Source organism: Orcinus orca, chromosome 3, assembly GCF_937001465.1.
Source record: "Orcinus orca chromosome 3, mOrcOrc1.1, whole genome shotgun sequence".
In the NCBI taxonomy this organism is placed as follows: domain Eukaryota; kingdom Metazoa; phylum Chordata; class Mammalia; order Artiodactyla; family Delphinidae; genus Orcinus; species Orcinus orca.
In genome coordinates this window covers 76,334,880-76,349,811 of record NC_064561.1, presented here as the reverse complement: position 1 = coordinate 76,349,811, position 14,932 = coordinate 76,334,880, and the positions used below count along the sequence as shown (strand labels likewise).

The 14,932-nt window shown below is 35.1% G+C and overlaps 1 protein-coding gene across 3 annotated transcripts in view; it reads right to left on the bottom strand.

The window, feature by feature from the left end:
- Nucleotides 1-14,932, bottom strand: part of FNIP1 (folliculin interacting protein 1) — a 132,302-nt gene that overhangs the window by 43,097 nt on the left and 74,273 nt on the right. For 2 of the 3 annotated variants that reach the window (XM_004279881.3, XM_049707230.1), the window contains 5 exons: nt 13,049-13,132; nt 11,769-11,840; nt 8,629-8,764; nt 6,204-6,405; nt 2,432-2,517 (listed from right to left, as the gene is read on the bottom strand). In XM_004279881.3, the coding sequence (XP_004279929.1) occupies nt 2,432-2,517; nt 6,204-6,405; nt 8,629-8,764; nt 11,769-11,840; nt 13,049-13,132 (580 nt within the window). The remainder of the gene's footprint in view (nt 1-2,431; nt 2,518-6,203; nt 6,406-8,628; nt 8,765-11,768; nt 11,841-13,048; nt 13,133-14,932) is intronic. The other variant, XM_004279882.3, reaches the window with a different exon arrangement.

The following is a 14,932-nucleotide window of genomic DNA, read 5'->3' as shown; positions in this document are numbered from 1 at the left end:
GAACTAAAGAAACAGACGGCTTAAAAATACTATATTACTAAACTAGTGTTGAGTGTTTATAGTTTTAACGCTGTAAGATGAAAAAGTTATAGAGATTTGTTACACAATGTGAATGTATTTAACACTGCTGAGCTGTACACTTAAAAATGGTTAAGTGTTAAATTTAATGTGGTTTTACTTTTACCACAATAAAAAAAAATTTTTTAAATACTGTATTGTTTGTTAGCATGCTTCATTTGATAACTTATGAAAGGCCTAAAATGAATGTTAACAAAAATATATGGCAGAAAATATTAGCTCTAACATAATTTTCACCAGTACAAATTACTTGCAAGACAAAAAAAGAAATAATAAAGCCTGAAATTTAATTCTCTAATGTGTTTTTCTGTACATTTCCTCTAACCACTGTGTTTACTGCACAAGAAAGATTTAAAAACTCACGTTTAACGTCTTTTATCCTAAAAATTATGGTGAATAACAGATGACTAGAAAATCTTCTCCTCCTCAATAACTGAATCCAGCCAATGAATATTATACAACAGTCATAAAGCAAACTTTTTCTTTTTTTTAAATTTTTTACAAAACTTTTTGGCCACGTCGTGCGACTTGCAGGATCTTAGTTCCCCAACCAGGGATCGAACCCGCACCCTCAGCAATGAAAGCTTAGAGTCCTAACCACTGGACCATCAGGGAATTGCCAAGTAAACATTTTCAATTGAAATAAATTAAAAACATGATTAAATATTCCATATTAATTTAGGTTATTTTTACCATACAATTGCTATTTAATGCTTACCTATAATTCTATCTCAAAAATCATACAGAACACTTCTATAAAACATACCTTTTATTTAGGAAAATAAGTTATTTTATCATAAATTCAAAGATTCTAGAATATGGCTGAGGCAATGAAATCTCTCCTTTTGAGAGAGGTTTAAAAAACCAGATTTACTTTCACTGCGGTTTAACACAAAAAGAGAAAAATGAAGAATAAAAAAGGATCAAAGTTGAAAATAAACATGAGTTCTCTCTTATTGTCAAATTTACTAAATACACAACTCCTTAGTCATTTCCATTTTAAAAAAAAAAGTATATTACATGACATGCCTACAGTTTCACAATAGCAATCCTGCAATATCACAGGCTAAAATAGGCTTTCACTTCAAAATGTAACAGTTCATATTTAAGCAAACAATTCAGAAGACCCCTAACCCAATAAGGGACCATACAACACAAGCCAATGAATAAAAGTGAGGTACATGGACTACTGGTGATAATAAACCTTATGTGTACACAGATACATATTTTTAATTTTAATTATTATGCATTCATTTTTACAGCTTGCTTATTACAGCAAAGAAGGGTGATTCCCCATCTAGGGTAATGATGCACACATTCTGAAATACACTTATTTAGGTATAAAATAGGGTCAATTTAAAGAGAAACATCAAATTAAAATGGCATAGATGATATGCAGATTTGGCAATACTGTGAAGGTGAGCTGTGAATGACTTTTAAGAAGCACTGCTGTAGGTTATATTTGTCATAGAAAACAGCAGTCACATTAATGTTGGGTCTTCTGCTAAGTACTTTACATACATTATCTCATTCTATCTTTACAACAATCTATTAGATTATTACTAAATTGAATTCACAGGTATTACATTAGAAAACTAAGGGTCAAAAATGCTAACAAATCAAAGGCAGAGCCAGGGTTAGCCCATAGGTCTGTCTGTCAGGTACTAAAGTCTGAGTTCTTGGGCTAAGTGTTATACTATTTCTCCAGTCTAAAGGAGGAAAGACTGAGAGGATGAGAGGATGAAGTAAAACTGAAATGAATCTCTTTGAGACAGAAACACATCAGTCATTTAGCGTGATTCCCAACATAAGTTCATATGTAATATGTTTCCTTGCCATAATTAGAGTGCAGTTACAGCACTTGCTGGAGCTTCAGGCTCCAAGCTTTGTTGTGTCAGAAAATACTGCTAGAGAAAGGATTAAGCAACAGAGTAATATGGAACATCAAGTTCATATTCCCTATAGCCGTGTATCTTTGTATTCCACGTATCTAAGAACATGTGATTACCATCACTGGTTAAATAACACTTAACCAGTCCCTACATCTAGGAGCCCAACAAAGGACAAAGCACATTTCTGCTAAAACAAGGGTCTCTTCTGGTCATATCTGCTTGTCTAGTGGTCCAGTGCTAGAAACCATACCACTGACTCCTCCCACGTGTGCTTGAATTCGAAGCACTTTTATATTTAATAACAAAGGAGTCAATGGCCCACTGAATTACACCCTCATTTGACTATGGGACAGAGAAATTTAAAGAATTAAATTTTATTAGAATAAGTTAAAAAAATAAATAAATTTTCCAGTGTACACTGCGAAACAATTCTATATTATGAAAAGCTGGAGAATAGGTACCTGAATTCATTTAGGGCATCAACTATTCGATTATATGCCAAACTCCTCTGACTGGCATCAGCTGATCTCCGGCTCATTTTCATAGCCTTGAAAGCAATCAAATAGTTAATTCTTATACTGATCATGGGCAAAATATGGGGGGAAAAAAAGTAAAAGACAAAGTCACATATTTCCACAACATTCTACCCATCATTCTTAACTAGATATACATAAAGAAGGCACACATATTTCTAGTGGCTTTCTTTTATTTTTTTTGCACCTTTGGTCATTTAATGAGTATAATAAAATTCAAATTCCTCCAATGGTAAGCCTCTTACTTAACTGTCAAACCACAGAATGTCAACACACAACGAGGATGATGTTGACAGTTTCTGGGTTACATAAAACTTTTTTCTCCCAAACAGATCATAAAATGATAAGTCAGTAACAACAGCTCCTGGGTTTCACTAATATTTCATAAACAATGGTTCTGTTAACTAAATCCTTTTTTAAAATCTAAAATATAAAGATGCTACTGAAAGATGTATCAAGTTATTAGTAATATCTGCTTTCTTAAAAACATATTTAGCCAAAGTTGATAAGTCCTGCTTTAGGTAGACAAAAAGGGGATCAGGATTAGAATATGGATATCAGAAAGAACTTTGAAATTTTTAAAACTTTTTCAAAAATATGTAATTATGCATTACTTATGTAATTACACATTATTTTTAAAATGTTTAAACATATATTTAAGAAAATGTTAGACTACTTCAGGCCAGAATCGTTCACGTTCATCCAAAAGCTTCAATAGGGTAAAAGTGACAGTTAACTTTATGTTTTCACTAACTGCTGAGAGACTCCCAATTTATAAAGAAATATTCTTTAGCTAGAATCGAGCAGTATTCTTCCTTAATTTTACCAACAATAAAAAATTTTACATTATAGATCTCAAAAGGTAGCGCAGACTTTGAAATAATTCCCACAGTGCTCAGAAACAGCATCCATAGATTTTCATTAAAAAAATAAGTAAGTGATAGTTTGAAAACTGGCCCTAGAACATAACTTATTTGGATGGTTCAGTGTTTACTACATTCTATGATTAATTACCAACTACAGAACGTTCTAAACTAAGTCCTATTCATTTATATGAAAGCATTCACTCAGCTTTATCTTTCAGCTTTATTAAGAAATAAGATGTTAAACTTGAACAAACATCCACACAACTCTAAGTACTGCAATGTGCACTTTCGGTATAGAATGAACAAAACATTAAAACATTTAAAAAGTAATGTTTAATGAGTTCTATAGTGCCTGAATATTTCAAGTTTTATACAAAGTTTAAACACTTCTGCAAGTAACTGAAATGTCAGTTCAACCACAGCTTAATATTCCATGTATTGACTTTGGCAACAACAGACTACAAAAAGAGACTGCAGCAAACTGTAGAAAATGTCACCAGTGCTGAACTTCTGAAAAAGTAAATGAAAATGTACTTTACTCATCTGCTCAGTAAAAAGGTACTGCTAATAATCTATTTGTCTTTAACAGATTTAATGTAAATAACTAATATAGTGTCTTCTCTAGAGGCAGATGATCCTCAGACACTAATGAGTTACTGAAATGCATCCTCTGCTTTCTAGAACATTCTAATTGGTCTCGCATCTCTACTCTCTTTTACTAGTCTCTTTTAAACATACTGCCAAAATAATGTTCCTATAGTACAATTTGAAGACAGCCTAACAAAGTCAAAATTCTGGCAAGCATTCTAGACTCTCTGTGATCTGGTCACCATTAACTCTGCCAGCCATATCACTCACTACTCCTCTTTGTATCTTTTCCTTTCTGTATATTGTCACAGGGATTAAGAACTTTACACCCACTGATAGTTCAACTTATAGGAATCTCTTATAAAATATAATCTGGAAAATTCACCAAGATGTTAACTGCAATGTAGCTATAACTGTGAAAAAGCAGAAATGACATAATAAAAAAGTTATTTAAATGGAGGAAAGCCACTAAAATATATTCAAGAACCATTTAAAATGAGAAATGTGTATGTTAACAATGATGAATTTTTCAAAATGGGCACATAATTAAAACAGCATGAACACAGCACAGTCCCAATCAAGTAAAAGTACAATACACATAGAAAAGGCCTGGGTAAGACTTTCAGCAAAATGTTAATGAGTTATCTTTGGGCGACAAGGATATCAATTTTTCTTGTTATTCTGCAATATCCATTTTTCAAAACTGTTTAAAAAATCCTACACATCCTTTAAGATACAGTTCAAATGAAACATCTTCCCAGTAGGAAGTCATTTTTCTTCCCTATGAACTCCTAAAAAACTTTGATTTTCCTTTTTACTTATCTTTATGTTCTATCATATATTCACAATTTTCTTACGTTACATCAATTTATTACATGCACTATCAGCAGCATTTGACACAACTGATCACTCCTAACTTCTTAAACTACTTTCTTCACCTGGCTCACCCCTAAAAGTACTCTCTCTTGTTTTTCCTCCTATTTGAATGGCCAATCCTCAGTCTCCCCTGCTGGTTCTCAATTCCTCAAATTTTAACTACTGAAACGCTCTACAAATCAGGCCTAGGATCTCCTCTCCTCTCTTCTCTCTCTCAATCAGTTTCTTGGCTAAAAATACCATATATACACTGGTGACTGTCCAGCCTGGACCTTTCCCCTAAACTCTAGACTCACAACAACTTGGATGTACAGGAGGCACTGCAAACAAACTGCTGATCTTCCTCCACCAAACCTGTTCCATTTGTAGTTTTCCCATTTTAGTACTGGCAATTCCATCCTTCTTACTGCTCAAAAGAAAAATCCCAAGTCAACCTCTATTATTCTTTCTCTTAACCCCAATTCGGTCCATCAGCTAATCTCCTTAGCTCTATTTTCAAAAATATCCAGAATCCAACCACTTGTCACCAATTCCATCACGAAAGTGCTCTAAGTATCCACCATCTCTCACCTGAATTACTTCAACAGCCTTGTAACTGATCCCAAAGCATCCACCTTTGCCCCTGAAATCTATTCTCCATCAGCAGTAAGAGTGATTCTCATGAATAATGTCATTTCCCTACTCAAAACACTCCAATGGTTTCCCATCTTTCTTAAGAGTAAATGCCAATGCTCATACCATGGTATCCTATAAATTCCTACATGATCTGGTCCTATTTCTAACTTAGCCACTTTGGCATCCTTACTCCTCCTTGCTGATGCTCAAGCATCAGGCTTACTCCTTTGCCCCTCCTGGAGCATTCTTCTCTCAGATGGTTATAGCTGACTTCCTCCATATCTCTGGACCATATGTCATTTTATCAGGAGCTTTCTTGACTATCTTATAAAAATTTGTAATCCTTCCATCCAGCATTCCTTAAAAAGCTTTCTCTGTTTTATTTTTCTCCATAGCACTTATTACCATCTAAAATCTTATATATTCATTTGTTTATTTTCTATGCCATGAGGTCAGGAGTGTTGCTTTTTTTCACATCTTATCCTCAGTTGCTAGAATAGTGCCTGCCACATTCTAGGCCCTCAAATACTTATTTAGTGAATGGATAAATGACCTTACAACTTTTTTTAGGTAGTAGGCTTCTTAAAAGGAGCTGAAGTCTACTTTGCATCTCTCAGATCACTTTGTAGGGTACCTGCACAGATTCTGTTAATTTTTCTGCCAAATGAATAAACACAATGCTTAAGCAAGAGAATAAGATTCAAAGGAAAATAAAATAAAAAATATAAATAAACCATAAACATAACTATGCTTACCTGTTCTATTGCACTCTTTAATTTGTTCATGTGGCTTTCAAACAGAGGAAAATGTGAAAAAAAGAATTCATTAAATTTGTTACTTTCATCTTCATCTTTGGATAATGAAAAGATTACCCCAATTGCAATCTTCTTTTTCCTCACAATCCCTGGGTTAGGGCCACAGCTCTCCTCTGACAGATTAAAACTTTCTTCTATAGACCTTAAAAATAAATGGTTTTTCATTTTAAAAAAATATAAAAATAATTAAATTCACAATTCAATCCCCTTGCTAATTAAATGTAGGCAAGCTAAAGGTCTTCCAGTGTTTTATCAAGTAAATCTAAAAATCCATACCAATTGTGTACTTCTTTGAGAAATCTACTGGCTATTCCTTTATACTCATATTTTTGTAAGAAATTTTAATAGAGAGTCAGATTGGAAACATTTTTGTTCAATTAGAAGTCACTAAAAAAGTAGATAATCACAATGTATAACCAACCTAAAAGAGCCTGAATTTTAAGGTTTATAGATGAGTCTGATATAATCTCTTCACTGTTCTAGAATATACTTATCTCCCCTTTAGATTCCAGGAATAAAATCAAAGGTGAAGGAATAAAGGGAGTGAATAAAAAAGGAAACAAGAAGCTTCATCATCTTTAGCTGTACTTAACACAGACTAAAAAAAAAAAATCTATCAAGAATGAATTAACTTGCCAAAATAGAAACATGAAAAACTGAAATATCAAAACATGCAGTAAATGGATCAAAGACCAAAACAGAAGAGTTAAAACTATAAAACTCTTAGAAGAAAACATAGGGTAAAAGCTTCATGACGCTGGATATGGCAATGGTTTCTTGGATATGACACCAAAGGTAAAGGCAACAGAAGAAAAAAATAAATAAATTGGGCTACATAAAAATGAAAAACTGTTGTGTATCAAAAGAAACTATCAACAGAATAAATGGGTAACTAATCAAATGGGACAAAATATTTGCAAAGCATATATCTGATAAGGAATTCATATCCAGAAATATATAAAGAACTCCTACAATTCAACAACAACCACCAAAAAAAACACCTGATTTAAAAATGGGTAAAACACTTGAATAGACTATCCCCAAAGAAAACATACGTATGGCCCATAAGAAAGCAAAAACATGCTCAACATCACTAGCCATCAGGTAAATGCAAATTGAAACTACAAGGAGATACCACTTCACACCCATAAGGATGGTTATTATTAAAAATAAAAAAAAAAAAAAGGAAATTAACTACTGGTGAGGATGTGGAGAAATTAGAACTCTTGTGCAGTTCTAGTCAGGGAAATTTCTTAGCGGTACAGTTGTTAGTACTCCACGCTTTCAGTGCAGGGGACACGTGTTCAATCCCTGGTCAGGGAACTAAGATATGCAGCGTGGCCAAAAAACAAAAAAACACCCTGGCCATTTCTAGGGGGAATGAAAGTAAAATGGTACAGCCACTGTGGTGAAGAGTATGGCAGTTCCTTAAAAACTTCAACAGAGAATTATGATATGATCCAGAAATTCCACTTCTGGGCATATAACCAAAAGAATTGAAAGTGGAGACTTGAAAGGCATTTGTAGACTCACGTTCATATCAGCATATTCACAACAGCCAAAAGGTGGAAGCAATCCAAATGTCCAAGGACAGATGAGTGGATAAACAAAATGTATATACCATGGAATGTATATGTATATACAATGGAATGTTAGTCATAAAAAAAAATGAAATTCTGATACATGTTACAATATAGGTGAACCCTGAAGGCATGCTAAAGTGGAATAAGGCAGACATAAAAGGATAAATATTCTATGATTCCACTTATATGAGGTATGTAGAGCAATCAAATTTACAGAGAAAAAAAATAGCATAGTAGTTCCCAGGGGCTAAGGGGAGGGAGGAATGGGGAATTATTGCTTAATGTGTATAAAGGTTCAGTTTGTGGAGATAAAGTTCTGGACGTGAATGGCTATGGCTGCACAACAATGTGAAGGTACTTAATGCCACTGAACTATACAGCTAATAATGGTTAAAATAGTAAATTGTATGTTACGCATAACTTACCACAATTTTTTAAAATGTAGTACACTTTAAAAGTTTCCAGTTCCAGACTTGAAAAATACAAAATACAAGGTCCAGGCTCTTAACATACACAATTGTGTTAAAGGAACTATTCAATCTTGTGGTAAATTAAAAGTCCCGGCCTTCCCTGGTGGCGCAGTGGTTGAGAGTCCACCTGCCGATGCAGGGGACACGGGTTCGTGCCCCGGTCCAGAAAGATCCCACATGCCGCGGAGCGGCTAGGCCCGTGAGTCATGGCCGCTGAGCCTGCGCATCCGGAGCCTGTGCTCCGCAACAGGAGAGGCCACAACAGTGAGAGGCCCACGTACCGCAAAAAAAAAAAAAAAAGTCCCAACTTACCATCTAGGAAACACCCCATTCTCCAAACTTGTTGTTTGGCTACGTCGCCAGCGTCGCTGGTAGCTGCTGGCACAACTTCGGGTAAGTGAGGAGTTTGGAGAGGGAAATGGTGTAATAAGCAAGCTGCTGAGAGATGCTGTCAAGTCAGAGTAAGAACAAGTATAATGTATAAGTTAATAATTACTAAAAACAAGAACAGATTTCTTTTTAACAAATTTAAGAGTGGTGACTCAAATTTTCCATTTTGCTGAATGAGGCTCTAAAATTTCCATTTAAAAAAATACATCATTTTTGGAGCAAGGTCCCAGAAAAAAATCACATACTAAAAGTGAGCTGGCAAGAGACCCTGATACAATCCCCTTTTGACATCCTTACCTTCCCCACCCCCACCCCAGAAAAAAATGCTACTTTGAAATAAAGCTTTATTCCTTTGGCCATGACACTGTCTCCTAGCTTAGCTGAATCCTTAGTCCTTAAATTAAATACGATGCAGTTCAATTCCAATGCAGCAGCTGGATTTTAAGAACAAAAGCTAATTTGAAAATAAGTGTTTGAATGCCATTTAAAACATCATTTAAAAGTACTCATGGAGTGGGGCTTCTCTGGTGGCACAGTGGTTGAGAGTCCACCTGCCGATGCAGGGGACACGAGTTCATGCCCCGGTCCAGGAGGATCCCACATGCCGCGGAGTGGCTGGGCCTGTGAGCCATGGCCACTGAGCCTGCGCGTCTGGAGCCTGTGCTCTGCCATGGGAGAGGCCATAACAGTGAGAGGCCCGCGTACCACACACACAAAAAAAGTACTCATGGAGGGACTTCCGGGGCGGTCCAGTGGTTAAGACTCCACAATTCCAATGCAGGGGGCACAGGTTCGATCCCTGGTCGGGCAACTAAGATGCCACATGCTGCGTGGCGGCCAAAAAAAAAAAAAAAAGAAGTACTCATGGATCACTTGTGCATAGGTAGCCACCTCTGAATGCTTGGGTACTTTTACCAAGAGTCATGACTACACCTATCAAGCTCCAAGAAAGAGTAAATCCTATAGATTGCTCTCTGGAACATTGCTCTCTGGAACACTGCTCTCTCGAACAGACACATCCCAATAGAGTCCACTCTGATTATAAGTGCTGCAATCCCCTAACTATGGAAATTATTCTCTTCTGAAAACCCTTCTCTGCAATCCAAAAGCTCTGTTTCCTGCCTGGGGTATTAAAAGCTAAAATCCTTTCTTTTATGGGGGGATTCGCTCCTTCTCTCCACTTAATCTAGAGAGAAAAAGACCTCAAGGGCTTGCTTTTGTTTAGAAATATTATAGATTCCCATTTTCATCATTATAAACACACACTGAAAATTTGTAAAATAATCAAAAGGGAAGTATTATTATCATCTATAAAAAGATACATGACAGATGATATATTATTTTGGACACCGGGACTGAAAACTAAGAGATTATCATTATGAAAATATGTTCATTTGAATTCTGACAAATTCAACGGTAAAGGGGAGAGCTCTATGTGCCATACAAACATCTGGGCCACCAATGAATTAATTCTGGACTACTTTCTTGAAAATACCACATTTTATCAATTAGTAGTATAAAACTTTGTAGTCTAAGTTTAGGCATGTATAACTAATCTGGGTATGGCTTCTGTGAGAAATCAAATGTTACTCTAAATTTGGAAAAGCTCTGTTTTATCAAATTCTGTTATTAAAAATAACACAATCAGAAAAAGGAAGAAAATATACAATTAACTTAAACAGCATATATGAATTCAATGGCTTGAAGAAGCTTTACAGATCAGTCTTGCCAGGCCCTTCAATTTACAGATGAAGAAAATGAAGTATAGAGACATTAATTTATCACTTCTGAAATCTTGGATAAATAATGAAAACTAAATTCCTGCCACAGAAAACGAAATCTCTAGATTACATAGATGCAAACAGTATTAAGAGAAATACACTCTAGATTAGTTCCTAAGAACAAAAATAACTCAATTAGAAAAGAAGGGTGAGATTATTTGAAAGATGAGATTTCTCCTATTAGAGTAGTGGTTCTTAACTCGAGCTGTCCATCAGAATCAGTGGTTGAGTTTTTCATTTTTTGTTCCTCAAATACAGATGCCTAAGCCTTTCTCTAGGGTAAATCAAGAATCTTCAAGAGTAGAGTCCAGGTATCTGAAAAATTTTCTTGAAATTTCTCATGCATAACTAGGGATTACAATATATGGGAAGTTTGGAGTCTCCATCCAGACTCAAAACTGACTTGTGAACAATTTAGATAGCAGAGCCATGCAATGTGACAACACATACAGATAATCACAGTGGATAAAGTTTCTCATACCCAACAATAATTCAAACTTAAGAGTACTCCACCTTTCTCTTATGCTGATCTCTGAGCCCTGACACTTTTCCTTTTAACTGAAATGTCCTTCTTTCATGCCTTTGGCCAGATAACTCCTATTTATTTCAAGTATCAACACTCTGTAAAGCTTTACTCACACCCTGCCCCTTGCCCAGGCTAAGTTAGGTGCCGTTTTTCTGAACCTCTCCACAGGTCTATCACAGAACACCTCAAACAATAAACTATGACAGATGATTTTCCTGGCTATTCTCTCATTAGAAGCTGTGCTCGTTAAGGATAGAATCTGGGGGTTTTTTTGTTTTTTTCTTTTTAATCCTCACAATGTTTCAATAAAACTTTGTCAAATTTTGGAAGAGTACGTATTTCAAAGAAATATGTATAACACTGGCTCAAAATGCCTAAGCTCCTCTGGGCAAGAGACAGTCTGACACTTTAAACCCTAGTTAGGAGAAAACAGATATAAGCAAATGTGTTTTTTCTACTATGCTATCTAAGCAGTCTCTTGAGCAATATTATTTTTCTTACACTGGCTAAGCCTAAGCCAGCGTGTATTCATCCAGGCCATGTTCCACCAGGCACATTTACCATTAAACATGAAAAAATTTTTAATTTAAAATATTTATCTCTGCTGTTTCTACCATCCTCTTGTAAGGCTAATATCAATACTAACAAACTGTGCACATAAAACTGGATGATAAAATTAAAGATAAAAAAGGAAATCAATGTCAGCTAACAGTGATCTCATCAAAAATTGGATTAATACATGAACCTGTCATTACCAGAGCGTGCTATGCCACTGTCTCTGTCCTCATTCAGCTCTCTTCCAGGCATGTCCATTGGGTTGCTGTGAACTGCAAATCAAGACAAAACTGTGACTTATAAAATACAGTGCTGTTCAGGTTGATGTTGTTCCTTTTATGTAGCAAACTAAATCATGCTCATCTCATTGCATTCCTTTATTTTTTTCAACAGCATGGCACAAACCCAACACCAAGAGCTATTACTCAGTTGAACAAGCTTTGAGATCTCTCTGAAGATTTGACATATAATATGAAATAATCTATGGTATAATACCTAAAGAAGCAAGGAATGATTAAAATAAGTATTTTAGAAGCATATTCAAAGATATATGAATATATTCACAATATACTGCTAAATGAAAAAAAGGCAATCTACTGACCAGTAAGAATGATGGTTGCTGGGGCTAAGTGACTGGTATATGATGGTTGTCTGCTATTCTGCCTATTAAAATGTATGTTTAAAAATTCTCCATAATAAAAATTTTAAGAAAGCTGAACAGTATAACCCCAATTTTGTTGTAAAACAAACAAACAAAATAAGGTGATTTCCAGTTGACAAGATGGCTAATATATTTTTTTGCCTATTTTTCATATTTTCTAAATTTTCTATAATATATATACATTGTTTGTATCTTACATTTGTAAGAAAAATAAATATTAATTAAAACAAGAAGTTGGATACAACTTCCTGGATACAGAAGCATGAACACACTCTACAATCATCTATTTAATGATGTAAACAAACATAGTCATATATGCCTTTTACAGAATATAATGGTGCTTGTTCATCTAAATTTTAGCTCCAAGAGAAATCATTCTTATGGAATAGTGTAGATCAGAAATTTTATAATAATAGTAAGATAGGATATTTTCTGCGATTGATGAACCATGATACAGAAGCTACTCAGCCATGGAAACAAGATAGTGTCACATTAGAAATTCCACTGGTATTATAAGAAATAACGTTCATACTATATTTTGGTTTAGGATTCTAAAGTTAAAATCATTATTACATAACAAAATAAGAAATGACAAACTGAAATTTCATGAAAATGTCAATTCCACTGATAACTTAGTTTCTGGAAACTTTAAGAACATATTCAGTAGAAAGATATTAAGTTCTTAAACTTCCTAAGCAATGTTTTCTCAACTACACCTTCCCCAACTGCATTTCTCTACTCTCTTGTTTCCACAGCTTAACTATGAATTCTAGACGCTGGGGCACACCAACTAGTCTACCCACACAGCACATGGCAAACCTGCAAAGAAAGAGGCGCTCCTGATCAGGCGGAGCGGACCCTGTTCAGAGAATGCCCGCCTGGGGCTGCAGAACTGTGAAAGACCTACATGGCAGAAACGTAAAATACATATGAAAGAGGGCTGTTAGAGAAGCCACAATGCGTCAGGAATAAAAGGTGAGCTAAGGAAGTACAAAAGCAGACCAACAGATATGGATGGAAACCTTTAAACAAGTAAGAATAATTCAAGCTGGCTTCCTATTTTTGAAACAGGATGGTTTCCCTCTGGTCATGGCTTATGTCAACATAACAATTTACTAATAAGTCCACATATAATAATAAAAATAAAACATAAATAATAAAAATAAGCTTCCACTATACAAGGTAAAATGTTCAATCCTTTCTCATCTAAAACAATGTTTTTAAAGATTCAAAACAGCACAGTAATGTTATCTATATAATTTGACATTTGCCAAATAAATTTATCTTTTAAAAAGTCAGTTTTAAGATTACAATATTGTGCAACTACAGTTAAGAAGAAAACCACCTAAGCACTTGACCGAAAAAACAGAACACAAAATAAAACAAAGTGCAAATAAAGAAAAGGGGTCTACTAACAAATAAGTATAAAATTGGTTTTTCTAAACTAGTGGTAAATTATAAAGTAACAGAAGAAACCAAAGTTCCTAGAGCAGGGGTCAGCCACTATGGAAGCAAGAAAGCCAATGCAGCCTGTCAAGGCCAGACTCCCAGCTGCCCAAGATAAGTAGCTGTCACACACTTGACCAAGAGAAGATAAGAGTCTGAAGACCCAGAGAGGGTAACATTCCAGCCCGGAAGCAAGCAGCTGAGTTACTTGTTAGTTATGCTTCATCAAGATGGCCTAAATAGCCATCTAGGATGTTTATCTAGGATAGAACTGGGGACTTTTCCATTTTAAAAAGTGACAGATGTATTTTTCAAATTGCTAATAGGTATTTTTCTATAACAAGAGTTTCTATAATTATAATGCATGTGCAGCAAACCTTCCATTTTCATTGTTCAGTTCCTTCTTAATTTTTTCCTAGTTACCTCAAAACTTACCTGCTCTCTTTAATCTCCTTCCCTACCACCTCTTCTTACTCTCAGCACATGACTTTGTCTCATACAGTATGCATATGTATACGTTTGTACACATGAAGAATCACCATATGGGAACTCTCCTTCTCCTACCATGCTATCTCCAAACGTAATCTCCAAACTTAATCAACTTTCATCCCTGCCTCCTTCCTGCCTGAGCAGTAATAACAAGTAACATTATTCAAGTCCCCTTTATGTGCAGGGACTATCTGTGAAAAATCCTGAGAGGTACCTCCCTTCCTCCCTTCCAAAGCTAATTCTTCTAAGTCAGCTAGGCCCTTCCACTTTACCAGTATCACCTCCATCTCCAACCTCATCCTCCTTATAACCTCCTTTTCCATCAACATTTAAATACAGTCAGAACTCTTCTACCTTCTCCCCTATATCTAATCCTATAGTTCAGTAGTTCTTAAAATGTGGTCCAAGGACCCCCTAAGGGGACCCTGCAACCCTTTCAAGGGATTCTTGAAGACATTCCTTTTTCTAGCTACATATCTATGTGAAACTATACTCTCTTAACACACTTCAACCAAAACAACATATTACAAAAGACTGAATGCAGAAGAAGATATGAGAATCCAGCTGTTTCTATTAAGCCAGACAATAAAAAGTTTTGCAACAATGTAAAACAATGCCACTCGAAGTTTTCTTGTCTTGGAAAGTATAGTTATTTCAAAACATGTTACTTATATTAACATAAAAAGGGTTATTAGTGTTATTTTTAATGAGTTACTAAGTAAATATTTTAAAATTGTTCTGAATTTTAATTTCTAATACAGTATATAT